General features: G+C 41.8%; 1 protein-coding gene across 2 annotated transcripts in view; it reads right to left on the minus strand.

Annotated features, from left to right (window-relative positions):
* Positions 1-16,748, minus strand: part of TMEM94 (transmembrane protein 94) — a 2,655,014-nt gene that overhangs the window by 1,665,001 nt on the left and 973,265 nt on the right. The window contains exons 11-12 of one of the 2 annotated variants that reach the window (XM_044084944.1): positions 10,496-10,552; positions 6,992-7,096 (exon numbers count right to left, since the gene is read on the minus strand). In XM_044084944.1, coding sequence (XP_043940879.1) covers positions 6,992-7,096; positions 10,496-10,552 — 162 coding nt within the window. The remainder of the gene's footprint in view (positions 1-6,991; positions 7,097-10,495; positions 10,553-16,748) is intronic. The other variant, XM_044084945.1, reaches the window with a different exon arrangement.

Genomic DNA, 16,748 nt, shown 5'->3' on the forward strand with positions numbered 1-16,748 from the left:
CCACATGACAGTTGTGTTGTCTGTTAGAATCAACACCTGCCCTGGAAGAAGTAACTCCTTGAAAGCCATTAATGCAAACTGGACTGCTAACATCTCCTTCATGTTGATATGTAGATGCTGTAGTCTGGCAGGCCACTTGTCTTGTATCCACTTTCCATTCAGATGAGCTCCCCAAGCTATGTCTGAGGCATCTGTCGTTAGAATCTGACTCGCCTCTGGCCGGGTCACAGAGAGTCCCTTGTTTAGGTGACATTCCTGAGCCCACCACAAAAATTCCTTTTGAATGCAAGGTATTATTGGAATGACAGTGTCCAAATCCTGGCAGTGCTGTGTCCATACATTTTTAGATACCATTGCAGCTTCCTCATATGCAGTTTGGCATTGGGAAGCACCAGAATACAAGATGCCATGAACCCTAAGGCTTGAAGGACTGTCCTTGCAGTCAGCCCGGACTGAAGAGATAGTTGATGAAAGTAAAGGGAAAGATTCTTTTGTTTGTCCGGGGTTAAAAAGGCCATCTGGGCTGCTGTATTCAGTCTCACACCCAGAAAGCACATGTCTTGAGAGGGTACTAGACTGGACTTTATTTCGTTCACAGAATACCCCAGGCATCTTAGCACTGCTATCACATATTCCAGATGCTGAAGAAGCTCGTCCTTTTCTTGAGCCAGATTCAGACAGTCGTCCAAGTAAGGATAGATTTGTATTCCTTTTAGCCTGAAGAAAGCTATGACTGGAGCCAGAACTTTTGTGAATACTCTGGGCGCAGTAGATAAGCCAAAGGGCAATGCAGAGAACTGATAATGGGAATTCCCAGCTCAGAAACGCAGATACTTCCTGCAACTGAGTCTGATAGGCACATGAAGGTAAGCCTCCTTGAGATCTAAAGTTACCATCCAGTGATCTTTGCCCAGCAGAGGTAAAAGCTGTTGTAACGTTAACATTTTGAACTTGGGAATGTCCAGATAAGTGTTGAGGATAGACAAATCCAAAATTGGTCTCCACGTGTTCCCCTTTTTTGGTACTAGGAACAGGCGAGAATAAAATCCTAGGCCCCTTTCTGGCACAGGAACCGGCTGAATGGCCCCTATCTGGAGTAACATAGAAATTTGCTTGTGAGCCTCTTTTCTTTGTATAGGAGGAATGTTTGGCATGCCTTTGAAAGGAGGCAAGGTATGGAAATAAAACCTGTAACCGTGGTGAACGATATCCAATACCCATCTGTCTTGGGTAATAACACTCCAATTTTCTTTGAAAAGTGCCAGCCTTCCTCCCAAAGGTGCTGCCAGACGAGAAGGCTCTGGCAGCTGAAAAGGCAGGTCATTGGGTCTGCTTACGAAAGGACTGACCCCTGCCCTCACCAGAAGACTGGGCAGGTGAACTCCCTGTTCTAGGCCTAAAAGAACCTTGAGCTCTGCCCCTACCACATCTAGATCTACCCCTAGACTGAGAATCATAAGAAGGATATGTCCACCCCTTAGGAGGCCAATTTCTACTAAACTTCGGAGGCTGAACCTGCAAAAAATCTTTAACAGTCTGCATAGACTTAGCCTTGTCCTCCATTTTCTTTAACACTGCTTCCACAGGCGAACCAAATAACACATCAGATTGTAAAGGAGCATCTAAAATCCTTGTCTTTACATGCTCAGCTAAATTCTGATCCCTCAGCCAGGCGTGCCTGCGAAGAACAGAACCAGTGGCTGCCACCCTCGAAGAGGCCTGTACAGCATCAAAACCACATTGCAAGGAATGCTTACCCACCTGTTCAGAAACATGAACTAAATCCTGCAACTCTTTACACTCAATACCTTCCGCCAGAGCATCTACCTTAGACTTCAATTGTGTAAGGAGATAATTTTGGTATTTCAACATGTGAAACTGGCAATTCAAAGCCCTCATGGCTAAAGTGGAAGAAGTATACACCTTCTTTCCCCATCTATCCAAAGCCCTAGCCTCTTTATCAGAAGGAACAGGATTTTTAACAACAGAAGCCTTAACACCTTTAGGGCCCTGAGAAACAGTTTCTGGGTCTGCCCTAGGACTCTTAAAAGATACTTATGAGCTTCAGGCACCCTATAATACCTGTCCGGTTTAACTGGGGCAGGAGGCAAAGAATCAGGGTTCAGGAAGCCTCTGCAAAACATCTTCTACCACATCCAGAACAGGAGGTATAGCCAAAGGCCTATGCTGGGGTAGAAACAAAAATTCCCTAAGCCTTTTCCTGGAATCAGAGAAATCTTGACCTTCCCATTTAAAATGCTCCCTCATGGAATGAAGAGTCTCTGAAAAGAAAAATCCTCAGGAGGAGAAGCCAAGGAGTAGAATCATCTACATCAGAATCAGAATAAGGAGGATACTCCTGCAAGTCTTCAGCCGAAGACTCAGAAGCCTCCGAACACTGCTCAAAACTCTCAAGCTCAGGTTCCACCCTAGGCCTCTTATCAGGGGGGGGCATAGAACCTCTAATCATAGTAATCAAATCTTCTGCCATTTTAAGCATATGTTTCTTAGGCAGAGACCCTGAAGAACTAGGGGAGACCCCCACTGAAGTTAACCCTGGCCTGCCTCTAGAAGAAGCCTTGGAAACAGAAGGGGAGGGCCTAACCACCTTAGGAAGGGAGGGGAGAACAGCTACCTGAGAAGCCCCTTCAGCCTGGCCTACCTCCTGAGAGGACACATCTTGTAACAGTAAAGTCTCTCCCTGAGAATCCAAAGGAACTTCTGGTAGAACCACCGGCTCCACCGAGCCCTCTAAAGAACCGACGTCCGGGACAGACGGTTCTTCCAACCTAGGCTTTGCTGCTTTGTCCTTGCGCTTTTTAGACGAAGCAGGCGTCGGAGCATCCGACGGCATGTTGTAATTACAACGATTCCCAAAAACTAACCTGGCACAATCTAATCTTCTCTTAATAGTGCGTTTGTTAAATCTAGCACAAGAGCGACAGCCAACAACGTCGTGCTCAGGGCCTAAGCAAGGTATACACAAGGTATGGTAATCCCTATGAGGTATCTGTTTCCCACAAGAAATACAGTTATTCACTTTTTCTGACATCCGGTTAAATGCTGAGGCAAGAAAAAACCAAAATATTCCCCAACGGGGTACTTAGCCAACTTTGATTCGGTCTGAAACTCCGACTTCAGAAAATTTCAGAACGCCAACCTGCACTCGCAATACTGCTTCTGCATCGGACCATGCGGCAAAAAAGACTGAGGATATGACGTCGGTCATGCGCATTTGTACCCTGACATCCTGATGTCAGACAAATGCGCCTTGACCGACGTCAGCCTTATACTTTGGTATTCGGGCCGACTGGGACAGCGGACTACCCCAAGTGTTAGGACTGCAGCAATGTGGGATGAAGAACATCTATATTTTCACAAGCAGCTTTTTCTGAAACAGATGCACATACGAGGGCATTCATTTTGCTTAACTTAGCTGGGTCAGAAGCTACTGAAAGACAGCTTTCACTTGTGTATGCAGCAAAAGTATATGCAGGAGAGGTGGAAAACTTGCATATTGTGGTACCGGCTGAATCAAGGGAAGACACTGAGTGCTTAAAACGTAAATTTAGAGAAATGTGCAACCCCCCAGACAAATGTTACATTAGAGAGACACTTATTTTATACAAGAGACCGAAAGCCAGGTGAAACTTTTGCAGCTTATATCACTGACTTGAGAAACAAGGCTAAAACATGCAAATTTTGTGATCTGAAAGATGAGTTAATAAAGGACAGGCTTGTGTGTGGTGCTAGTAGTGCTGCAGTGAGAAAGATTTTGCTTTGTGACAGTGATTTCATGTTAAGCAAAGCCATAGAGATTTGTCAAATCCAGGAGCTCACAGAAAGGCACACAAGTATGCTTAAAGTGATAAACATTATGACTTCAGCAGCCTCTAGAGCAAATGCAGACAGCATGCAAGACGTGGCAAGCAGAAACAGGCCTAAGCACATGGCAGCAGCAACCCCTGTGGGTGTGGCAGAGAGAACCTGCAGCTTTCTATTAAGTTGCAAGACTAGCTCAGTAAAAAGGGCATGTTAAGTACAATATAAGCATGAGTCAGCAAAATCCAAGTCTAGTCTTATTGTTAACTGCCGTAATTATGGTGCCAACCATGAGTCTAAAAGAGAAAAGTGCTTAGCATTTGGTCAGCAATGCCACAAGCGTAAAAAAAATGGAACCAATTTCTAAGATTTTGTAAATCAAGCAAGCCTTACTCTGTTAAGAAAGGTCACTCAAAAAAGCAAGTTGATGACACAGAAAGCTGCAATCTTACTTTCTATGTAGATGGTGTATCAGTGGTCAATGAAAAGGTTAACACAGTGGATTTATTGGCAAAGAATTAAGTATTTTGTACTGCCCTGAACAATGGTAAACTCATGAAGCTCAAAGTAGACACTGTTTCAAAGTGTAATGTAATGTCAGCAGAAACATTTGCTGAAGTGAGGGCTGGTACGCAACTTAATTTGGTCAACTGTGTGAAGCTTGTTGCTTATGGAGGTGATGAGATTCAAACTGAAGGCTCAGTACTGCTTTCATGATAATCGGCTGGGAACAGTTACTGCTTGCAATTTTATGTAGTCTGAAGACCTGTGCAGTCATTATTAGGTCTCAGAGACAGTTAAAGAATGAAACTGCTTTCTTTTACCAAAAAGTATATCATGTAAGCACGTCCCAGTTCCAGCTTCAGTGATACTATTTTCTCAGAGTATGCTGATGTGTTCGACAACAAGCTAGGTAAACTTCCAGTTGTGTACTCTATGAAAGTATACCCATGTGCAATAATAGTTGATGATTTACTGGTTGGAGGTAATGGTGAAGCAAAGCATAATAGAAACCTCTGGAAAGTACAGGACAGAGCCCATGAAGTGAATTTAAAGCTCAATCCTCCGAAGTGCAAATTCAGACTACCACAGGTTACTTATGTAGGTCATTTATTTGCCAGTACAGGCTTACAACCAGATCCTTCCAAGCAAGCAGCCATTCTTGAGATGCCAGCTCCAGACAATGTTCAAGCTCTACAGCGTTTTCTTGGTATGCTTAACTATTTGGGCAAATTTACCCCTGATTTTAGTGAGTTATCAGCACCTTTGAGAGAGATGACACACAAAAATGTTGCATGGTCATGGTTAGAACACCACCAGAGATTATTTGATAAGCTCAAACAGGAAACTGCTAACCCATCTACATTAAGAAACTATGATGTCCACAAACCAGTAGTTCTTTCTTGTGATGCTTCAAAGTTCGGTCTTGGTGCAGTTATTCTTTAATTGGGCAGACCTGTTGACTATGCATCTAGAACTCTTACCCAAACTGAGAAGGAACTTTTGGCAATTGTGTTCGCATGTTCTAAGTTCCATGATTATATTTCTGGCCGAGCTATCCAGATAGAAACTGACCATCAACCTCTGGTCACTATTTTAAAGAAGCCTATGCATTCTGCTCTAGCAAGACTACAAAGAATGAAGCTCAAATTACTAAAGTATCCAAATGCTTACACAATCCCACGCAAGTACGGAATGGTGCAAAGGCCAAACAACCAACGCAAAACCAATATGAACAAAAAAGCCAGCACCCACTGTCAGCTTCACAAACAAAACTTTACTATCATAACATGATATTAAAATAAATGACTCCAACCATAGGAATTAATATAAAGCATACTGGTTTCGGCTGTAAGCCTTCATCAGTGTATAATAATTTAAGACATTCAACACGTTTAAATATAATTCCCTAAGCCATCATTGGCTATCATTACTGCTCATTAAGTCCTGGTGCAAATAAAGCCCCTAATTTAATAATCCATATTTGTTCTTTATAATTTAATAATGAATACCATCCAACTTTACTTGTTTTGAAACTAACTCGATCAACGATGGTAAACATAAAATGTGCTGAAGCATGTTTTAAAGTATGTTTATACAAAGCATTTATAAATTTTGCATACGTATCTCACTGAGATGTTCAGACATCCTTAATTTAAGGGGATGCGAAGTTTCAAAAATAATGCATTAATCTAGCATAACTGAAGGGAACCTGTAACTTCTGCAATGATAACAGACTGTGGTTACTATGATACAGTGATTACTATATGAAAAATGCCAGTTTTCCCAAAAAAATATTGAAGTGGAAGCTGTCGGAAAGCCATTAACAGAGGTGTGTGGTAAGATTTGCTCCTTCAGAAATTACACGAAATCCATGTTGTAGCATCTGTTTTTAATCACATGCAGATTTATATCAAAGGTGAGTGAGTGAATGTTTGATACCCTCAATAACCTGCTTCACTGTCTGTTTGCTTACTTTTGAATATTCTTAACATCTTACTATACACGCTATTGTATTCTTCTGGTACAATAAATCATTCTAAAAAAAAAACATTTCTGCTCCTTTTCGAGTATACTTAATACTAATGACTACATAATATCAAAGTCATATTTTATTCTGTACTGATCTACCTTTTTTCCCCATATTCCTTCATATGGTTGAGTGTTTTTGCCTGGTTCTCTAAGTAAATGTGGTCTTTCAAGCTGAATATAACTTAACAAAAGCAAAATAAATGGGCACAACTCGCACAAATATTGTCAACACTACTGGAAGAGAAATAAACCACCCCCTTCTTTGAAATCACAAAGTAGTACACAGTACAAATATGTGAGAGCATCTATAATGGAACCCTATTATAACCAGTCACATACTGCCAACCCCTGGCACTCTGCTGGTTCCCTTATATCAGAATGTTGTAAAGAGATGGGGACCATCTTTGCAGCACTACATGCTCATCAAGTTTCTAGCTTAATTTAGATGTTTTAAAAACACACAGGGTATCAAGCTGCGGTGACTGTTGAAAATAAACATGGGCTCAATAAGGCAGCACTGAGATACATTATGTATGCATATTAGGTCCCTTTTACAAACACAGCCAGACTTCAATGCATAAAGTTACATATTTTATCAGCACCCTCAACAAAACATTTCTTCTACTTAAATACTCACAGTGACAGAGCCAAGGTTCTGAAGGAGGCTAGATGAGTAGCTGAGAGTCCGAGAGGCTCCCTTAATGACTGAGACAAAATGACTCCACACCAAGGAAATCATCTCCTGCCAAAAAAAAGACAGTACATATAAAAGCAGGTGACCAGTGTGGAAATGTAAACACAAGGTACAATAACCATCACTACTACACAATAACTTACTATACAATAAAACCTTGATCACAGAATTACATTAGTAGCAGCACATCCTGTAAACTACAGTGAAAAAGACCCAATGAATAACTTGCCTTATAGATGTAATCTTCATACAACAGTTCAAATACGCAAACATCAGCAGTCCACTAGCAAATCTGAATTAAACACTTGTAACCAATGGATTCACTTTGTTATATAAACGTACATCATTCTTCTAGAAAATAATATTTGGCCTTCACAAAGCCAGGAGTCAAACAATGATTAAAGAAAGTTTTATGAATAGGCATGCAAGGCAGAAGCATGCACACCTTTTAATCAGTTCTCTTACCTCTACAGGAGAGTTAAGGTGTAAACCACAGCCAAGTGCAGTCCAAACAAATACAAATTAACGAAAGTTTTTCTTGGTACCTCCTAATTTCAAGATTTAGTAGAAGACAATATAAAAAACAGCCTTCCAAATGAGGGCAGACCTGACCTTCTTTATCCTTCATTTTTCAATGCTTAAAAAGACCATGACACATACTTGAAAAAATAAACTTCTGCAAAGACAAGTAAAGGCACTGCAAAAGAAACATACATGTTACAATATTCCTGATATAAGATGAATTAAGGTGACACGGAAAAGGTGTTTGTGGTTTGATGGTGCAAACCTGCTCCAGACAGACTGTGTTAAGTTATACTCTGCACTTTAAGAAGCTTACCTGTGACTGGTATCAAGACAATGTTTTCACTGATTCCAGACATAGCGAATGCTACTGATCTTACTAGGTTTTTAGAAAACATTTCTAGGTTATATTCCATAAGGGAAAGTCATGTTCCACTCTACCACCATTAAACAGAAGCAGATGGGGGTTGAGGCAGAAGTGGAAGCCCCTTTCATGAAGTACAACACAAAAATATTTATAGAGTACATGAGCTCCGTGGAGTTCAAGAACAAAGCCCCAGCTATGCTGCAAGTGACTCAAGTTTGAGAACAGTCACCAGCACATGCAGGAGTTGGCCAGAGAGGATGAGAGTCAGTGGACACTGCCAAGTCACACATCCATCTAAGGAGAGGTGGCTCTGGTTCACCACAGGAACAGCGGGTGTTATTTACTGAACTACGATTCTGTCAAGCCTGCGATGACATAGTACACTTGCACCAAGAGAAATTCCGTGTGTGGACATGTTTCTCCTCTAGAAACAATGATGGTGCAGCTGCTTGGAGGGGGATGCTCCCGAGGATATGGGAGAGGACAGGCAGACCCACAGGACTAGTAACATGGCCAACTCCCTACCATTGAACTCTCATCAGAGAACTGGAGGGGGGGGGGTCAACTGGGATTCCAAGGCAGAAATGAAAAGGCTATATAAGCTAAGGATATACAGAATGAGTCAAAGTCTAATACACTGTACATATTAGAAAGGAATATGCTACAACAACTTGTCAATTTCAGTAAAGTGAAAACTCAAAAGTATAGCTCTGATGGGAAAGAGGAATAAAGTCCCATCTTTATATCATACGTCTAGAGGGTCTGATAAGCAGCCTGAGAACAGCAGTGCTGGACTGGACTGAGGGCAGGAAAAGAAGTGGGGTTTGTTGGCTCTCACTGATGGGACTTGACAGTCATGCTAGTACGAGAAGTCCATGTGTGGATGCACACACGGATTTCAGTAAGCAAGCAATAGCAGTAGTCGAAACTACAGCGGGGAGGGGGGGGGGTTGGGTCATAATGATAAAAGTCCTTCCCTCATGACAAATAATTGCACCTCACCTGGCACTCACCTCCCAGGGGAATAAACACTCAACTCATGGAAAGAACAAATGGATCAACAGGGCCAGTTGAGCCAAAACAGGAAACTTGGTAGTCACCAAGGGGGGAGAGGAACACATAAAAACTGAAAAATGGAAAAAAATGTTTCTACATTTCATAATTTTAACAGTTATTCTTGGAAACACTAGCCTGTGGATTTAGGCCTATGAATTGTACATAAAAGTCCAAACAATTTAAACCTCTATCAGCTATTATTATTATTTTAATGGTCTGTATCCAGAATATACTATATCAGAAGCAGCAGCTCATTTCTGGTGTTAGTTATTTCCACTGCTAGACAAAAAAGGAGAAATTAAAGTCAACAGATCTGCTCATGAAATGAAAGTGATTATCTTTGTTGGGTCCTGAACTTATTATCCCTGCTGCCAGGTAAAATCTTCAAGATAACACTGACTGAAAACATATCAGAAAGGAAAACAAGAGGTAATCATGCCACATGCATTTAATTTTAAGTTGATATGATAGGTTACTTTTGTCACCAAGGTTTATTTATACAAATAAGAAACATGTACCCAAACAAACACCCAAAGCAGTGAGTTTACTGGACCAAAAGACAAATTTCAATACTCAAGTACTAACTTGACTGTTGGTCCCTAAAAACTATGTCAAATTTGGATTCTCCACTTAACAATGCAAGTACTTTTTATAACGGAGAACATAATTCAATGTCTATGCAACGCAAGGGTATGACTATTTTCATAAGGTGATCTAAAGCAGACTTAAGCAAAAACATCATGTTTTCTGAAGTGACAAAAGAACACAAATTAGATGTCAAGAATGTTGTGATTCTTGGGGAACTTCAGTTTTCAGGAAACTGGGTCTCTTTACCAAATAATGAGTCAGTATACAATATTTTAACTGCAAACTTTTACATTAAGAAAAATTGATCAAAAACAATTTTAAATGGCAACTCATCAGACGAGTCAAATCACATAGTTGGTAGAATAAGTTATGAAAGCAAGTGCAGTAGAGTAAAAAAATGTAAGTGTGCTAAAATATATGTAGGTTCACAGTCTGACACTTTATCCATAAAGAGCCCAAGATTCATAATATAACATGAAGTAATCAATATTCTGCATGTACACATAAAGGGGTGTGAAGACAGGCATTTCATCAACATCAGCAAAAATCACATCTGGTTATCACAGCTCTAAACAGCAATGGAGTGCATGCAAAATGCTGAGGTATAAGACAGATATGAGATGAGACGTAATGGTGGTTAGTACAAGAGAAAAGAGCAGGAAAAGCATGTGGGTAGCACTATAAAAGATTAAACAGTTATAATCCTGGACATAAGTGACTGGGCACCTAACATGCAAAGCAGTGAACATTACAACTATTACTGCTACCACCACCACCCACAGCACAAAATGTCACCCCCACCCCTAAAAATAAAACACCAAGCAAAAACAGAGGGCAGGCAGGAAAAGAAACAGAAGGTGCAGGTGGGTGATTTTTGGAAAAGGGATGCAGGTGTCAGAAAGGACTACGTATACCTGTGTGGAGACCACCTCAGTGTAGCTGCTTAGAGTATCCTCAGAAAACTTAGGCAGCTGGAGCAAGAGAAGATGCTGGTTAAAATGCAAGTATATGGGATTCCATCACCACATGCCTTTTCACCAGATAAAAACCACTGCAACTGCTCCTTGAATTAAAAAAAAACCTTCCTAGTCATATAATACCTAGTTCTTTCCTAGACATCCCACTTACAAACCAAAATACTTTGTATGTAAATAGTCACTGTAACAACTGCACCTCAGGCAGACACAGAAAATCTACTTAAGGTTACAAAGTTAAATAAAAAAATCTGCTATGAATATTTGTAGTACAGCACTTAAGCCAAGCTAGCATTCTAACAGACGTTTTCAACCTCAGTACAAACAAAGGAATAGATGCTACCAAACCCAAAAGATTTGGTATGGATGCTTGTTCACAGAAAAATAAATGCATCTTTGCAAGTGTTTGACTTAATGTAAGCAGCAAAAAATGTGGAGAAGACAAAACAAAATCAGTAATGCAATATTAAATGAAAACACACACACAGTTGCTACTGAAACAATCAAAATAATATTCTGTTCTATACGAAATAAATGCCAACATAGTCAAATAAGCCATACAAAGTTATATGCAGTGATCAATTATAGGCTACACAAATTTTGCTAATGATTTGCACTGATGTTTGATGCCTACTAACATTGGTCTGAAGAGTTTTCTCTTAGGTCTATTACCTTACTTCTCCACCTTACTACTCTTCTGATGCCTGATCAAAATTATGGATTTGGTTTTGAATTAATAAACAAATGACTTATTCTCAGGATATCTCCATTTTCCTGCCTTTTTATCAATGTCTAGCTTAGCAGGTATAAAACATACAATCCTTAAAAGGTAATAGTTGCATACCATGACTGACTCAGAATTAGTACAGCATATGTTTCAGTCTATTTTTATCTAAGCACAACATTAGGTGACCAAGATCATCTGAGACTAATACCCTTTGCTTAAACAGTTAAAGTTTCTTGATTTTGTTACGTACCTAGACTTTAATTTAATTTTATCTATTTTTTGTTGACCAGATTAGTCCCACTAGGCTACCAACCTCTTTTCAGGAGAAAAGTACAGTTTTGTACCTACCATAAATGTAGATGTTCGAAGATCCACATTGCTGCAGTCCTTACATATGGGTAGTCCGCTGTCCTCGGTCGGCCCGAATACCAAAGTATTAGGCTGACGTCGGTCAAGGCGCTTAAAACTGACATCAGGACGTCAGGGTACAAAAGCGCATGACCGACGTCATATCCTCAGTCTTTTCTTGCCCCAGATGTCAGAAGGCCCTAAAAAGAAAGGGCAAAACCAAAAAACAGCAAAAAACAACCAACCACCCCTGTACTAACCATATTTACAATATTTACAACCCAAACCACACAACCACCTCTAACTACAGAGGGGAAGGAGGGAGGGTAAATTGGACTGCAGCAATGTGGATCTTCGAACATCTACATTTATGGTAGGTACAAAACTGTACTATGTTCTTCATCTCACATTGCTGCAGTCCTTACATATGGGTAGAATCCCAAAGCAGAGGTAAGGGAGGATGGCAAAACTATAAAGCATTAGGAGCTGCCAAAATGCCCTGTAAAATTGCAGTGGCACATCCAGCCCTAGATTTAGAGTAAAGTGGAAGGTGGTAATGCTTAGAGAAAGTATGCACTGAACTCCAAGTAGCTGCCTCCAAAATATCCTTAGTAGCCACCCCCCTTAAAAAAGCTGTAGAAGTGGCAGTAGCCCTAGTGGAATGAGGCCTAATCCCAGTAGGAATCTCCTTACCATGATGGGAATAACAGAAAGCAATACAAAAACCAATCCACTTAGAAACAGTTTGCTTTGAAACAGGTTTGCCCTGAGAACACAAAGCAAATGAGACAAACAACTGCTGAGACTGCCTGAACCCTTTAGTTCTGTTCAAATAATATCGCAACTGTCTGTGTATATCCAAAGTGTGCAAAATCTTCTCCCCTTTATTTTGGGGGTTTGCATAAAAAGTAGGCAAATGAATAGTTTGGTTTAAAGCCACACTAGAAACCACCTTAGGCATAAAGGAAGGGTTAGTACGCAAAGACACCCTATCCTTGTGGAAAATTAAGAAAGGCTCAACCGCCATAAGGGCCTGTAATTCAGAAACCCTTCTCGCAGATGTAATGGCCAACAAAAAAGCAGTCTTCCATGATAAATATTTCAACTCGGCAGTCGCTGCAGGCTCAAAAGGTTGTAGAGTGAGTTTCTCCAACACAAAATTGAGATCCCAAGCAGGAGTAGGAGCTCTACGTGGGGGTCTTATATTCTTTGCCCCTCTAAGGAATTGCTTAAACAAAGGATGAGAAAACAATGGTGGGTCACAGTCATAGTGAGCAGAAATTGCAGCAGCATGAACCTTTATAGAGGAGAAGGACAAACCTTTGTCCAATAACTCAGTAAGGTATTGAAGAGCAACACTTAAGTTAGGTTTAGAAACATCAAAGTCCTTTGCTGTACTCCAAATTAAAAATCTCCTCCATTTATCTGCGTAAACTTTCCTTGTACTAGGCCTTCTGGCCTCCAAAATAACATTCAAAACTTGTTGTGGAAGCTGAGACCCTCCAGGGTTTAAAACAGAATATGCCAGGCTGTTAGATGTAGAGAGTGAAGTTTTGACATTGAGTAAATGACTGTTCTCCTGAGACAGTAGGTGTGGAATCGAAGGCAAAGGCCATGGAGGCTCCCGTACCAGACTTCTCAGTAATGGGTACCAGTGCTGTCGAGGCCAATCCGGAGCTATTAAAATCATGGTTGGCTTGTCCTGTCTGACCTTCAGGAGTACCTTTGGGAGGAGAGGCAGTGGTGGAAAGGCATACACGTGAAGATTGCTCCAATTGAATGAGAGAGCATCCACTTTCCAAGCTGTGGGATGAAACCTTTTCGTGCAAAACTTTGGCAGCTGGTAATTTAGTGGAGAAGCGAACAGATCTATGTCTGGAGTTCCCCATAACACTGTCAATTTTTGAAATACATGAGGATCCAATTTCCACTCGTGGGGATCCATAATTTGTCTGCTCAACACATCTGCTAAGGAGTTCTGTGCTCCTGGCAGAAACCTTGCCTGAAGACTTAGCTGCAAACTGAGAGCAGTCTCCCACAAAATCATTGCTTGTCTGCATAGAGGATATGAATGTGTCCCCCCTTGCTTGTTGATGTACCATATGACAGTTGTGTTGTCTGTTTGAATCAACACCTGCCCTGGAAGAAGTAAATCCCTGAAAGCTGTCAATGCAAATTGGACTGCTAACATCTCCTTCAAGTTGATATGTAAATGTTGAAGTCTGGCAGGCCACGTGTCTTGTACCCATTTTCCATTTAGATGAGCTCCCCAAGCTTTGTCTGAGGCATCTGTTGTTAGAATCTGACTCGCCTCTGGTCGGGTCACAGAGAGTCCCTTGTTTAGGTGACATTCCTGAGCCCACCACAAAAATTCCTTTTGAATGCAAGGTATTACCTGAATGACAGTGTCCATATCTTGGCAGTGTTGCGTCCATACATTTTTGAGATACCATTGTAGCTTCCTCATATGCAGTTTGGCATTGGGAAGTACCAGAATACAAGATGCCATGAACCCCAAGGCTTGAAGGACTGTCCTTGCAGTCAGCCTGGACTGACGAGACAATTGATGGAAATAAAGAGAAAGATTCTTTTGTTTGTCCGGGGTCAAAAGGCCATCTGGGATGCTGTATTCAGTCTCACACCCAGAAAGCACATGTCCTGAGAGGGTACTAGACTGGACTTTATTTCGTTCACAGAATACCCTAGGCATCTTAACACTGCCATCACATACTGTAAATGATGAAGAAGTTCGTCCTTTCCTTGAGCCAGAATCAGGCAATCGTCCAAATAAGGATAGATTTGTATTCCTCTTAGCCTGAAGAAAGCTACCACTGGAGCCAGAACCTTCGTGAACACTCTGGGCAGTAGATAAGCCAAAGGGCAATGCAGAGAACTGATAATGAAAAGTCCCAGCCCGAAACGCAGATACTTCCTGCAACTGGGCCTGATAGGAACATGAAGGTAAGCCTCCTTGAGATCCAGAGTCACCATCCAGTGATCTTTGCCCAGCAGAGGTAAAAGCTGCTGTAACGTCAACATTTTGAACTTGGGAATGTCCAGATATGTGTTGAGGATAGATAAGTCCAAAATGGGTCTCCACGTGTCCCCTTTCTTTGGTACTAGAAACAGGCGAGAATAAAATCCTAGGCCCACTTCTGGCAGAGGGACCGGTTGTATAGCTCCTATTTGAAGTAGAAGAGAAATTTGGTTGTGAGCCTCTAGTCTTTGCTGAGGAGGAACGTCTGGCATGCCTTTGAAAGGAGGCAAGGTATGGAAATAAAACTTGTAACCTCGGTGTATGATATCCAGTACCCATTTGTCTTGGGTAATTAAAATCCAATTTTCCTTGAAAAGTGCCAACCTTCCTCCCAAAGGTGCTGCCAGGCAAGAGGGATCTGGCAGCTGAAAAAGTAGGTCATTGGGCCTGTTTACGAAAGGACTGGCCCCTACCCTCACTCGAAGACTGTGCAGGTGAACTCCCAGTTCTAGGTCTGAAGGAACTCTGAGCTCTGCCCCTACCACGTCTAGATCTACCCCTAGACTGCGAATCATAAGAAGGATACGTCCACCCCTTAGCAGGCCAATTCCTACTAAACTTTGGAGGCTGAACTTGCAAAAAATCCTTAACAGTCTGCATAGACTTAGCCTTGTCCTCCATTTTCTTCAAGACTGATTCCACAGGTGGACCAAACAACACTTCAGACTGCAAAGGAGCATCCAAAATCCTTGTTTTAACATGGTCAGAAAAATTCTGATCCTTCAGCCAGGCGTGCCTGCGAAGAACTGAACCAGTGGCAGCCACCCTAGACGAGGCCTGCACAGCATCAAAACCACATTGTAAAGAATGCTTACCAACCTGCTCAGAGACATGCACCAAATCTTGTAATTCTTTACACTCAATGCCTTCTGCCAGAGCATCCACCTTAGATTTCAATTGAGAAAGAAGAAAGTTTTGATATTTCAACATATGAAACTGGCAATTCAAAGCCCTCATTGCTAAGGTAGAAGAAGTATAGACCTTCTTTCCCCATCTATCCAAAGCTCTGGCCTCTTTATCTAGAGGAACCGGATTTTTACAACAGAGGCCTTGACACCCTTGGGTCCCTGACTAATAGTTTCTGGGTCCGCCCTAGGACTCTTATAAAGATATTTATGAGCCTCAGGCACCCTGTAATACCTATCTGGTTTAACAGGCGCAGGAGGCAGAGAATCAGGATTAAGCGAAGCCTCTGAAAACACATCCTGCACAACATCCAGAACAGGTGGTATAGCTAAGGGCCTATGTTGAGGTAAAAGCAAAAATTCCCTAAGCCTTTTCCGAGAATCAGAGAAGTCTTGACCTTCCCACTTAAAATGCTCCCGCATAGAGTGAAGTGTCTCTGAAAAAGAAAAATCCTCTGGAGGAGAAGCAGAAGGAGTGGAATCTTCTGCATCAGAATCAGAATAAGGAGAGTACTCCTGCAAGTCTTCAGCCGAAGACTCTGAAACATCTGAAGCCTGTTCAAAACTTCCCAACTCTGGCTCCACCCTAGGCCTCTTATCAGGAGGGGCAAAGAACCTCTAATCAGAGTAATCAAATCTTCTGCCATTTTAAGCATGTGCTTCTTAGGCACAGACCCTGCTGAACTAGGAGTGACACCAACAGAAGCTAAACCTGGCCTGCCCCTGGGAGAAGCCTTGGAAACAGAAGGAGAGGGCCTAACCACCCTGGGAAGGGAGGGAGTACAGTAACCTGAGAAGCCCCTTCAGCCTGCCCTGCCTCAAGAGAGGCCACATCCTGCAAAATTAAAGTCTCCCCCTGAGACTCTAAAGAAGTCTCCGTCAGACCCACCGGTTCCACTGAAGCCTCTAAAGAACCGGCGTCCGACGGACGACTCATCTTGCCTGGGTTTAACTGTTTTGTCTTTGCGCTTCTTGGAAGCGGGCGGAGAATCCGGCGGCATATTATAATTGCACCGCTTACGAAGACCAGCCTAGCACAATCTAACCTTCGCTTAATAGTGCGCTTATTGAACCTAGCACAAAAGCGACACCTGACTACGTCGTGCTCAGGCCCCAAACAAGGAATGCACAAAGAATGATAATCCCTATGCGGTATCTGTTTCCCACAAGAAATAC

This window comes from Protopterus annectens, chromosome 10.part0 (assembly GCF_019279795.1).
Source record: "Protopterus annectens isolate FY-2018-M chromosome 10.part0, PAN1.0, whole genome shotgun sequence".
NCBI classification, from domain to species: domain Eukaryota; kingdom Metazoa; phylum Chordata; order Ceratodontiformes; family Protopteridae; genus Protopterus; species Protopterus annectens.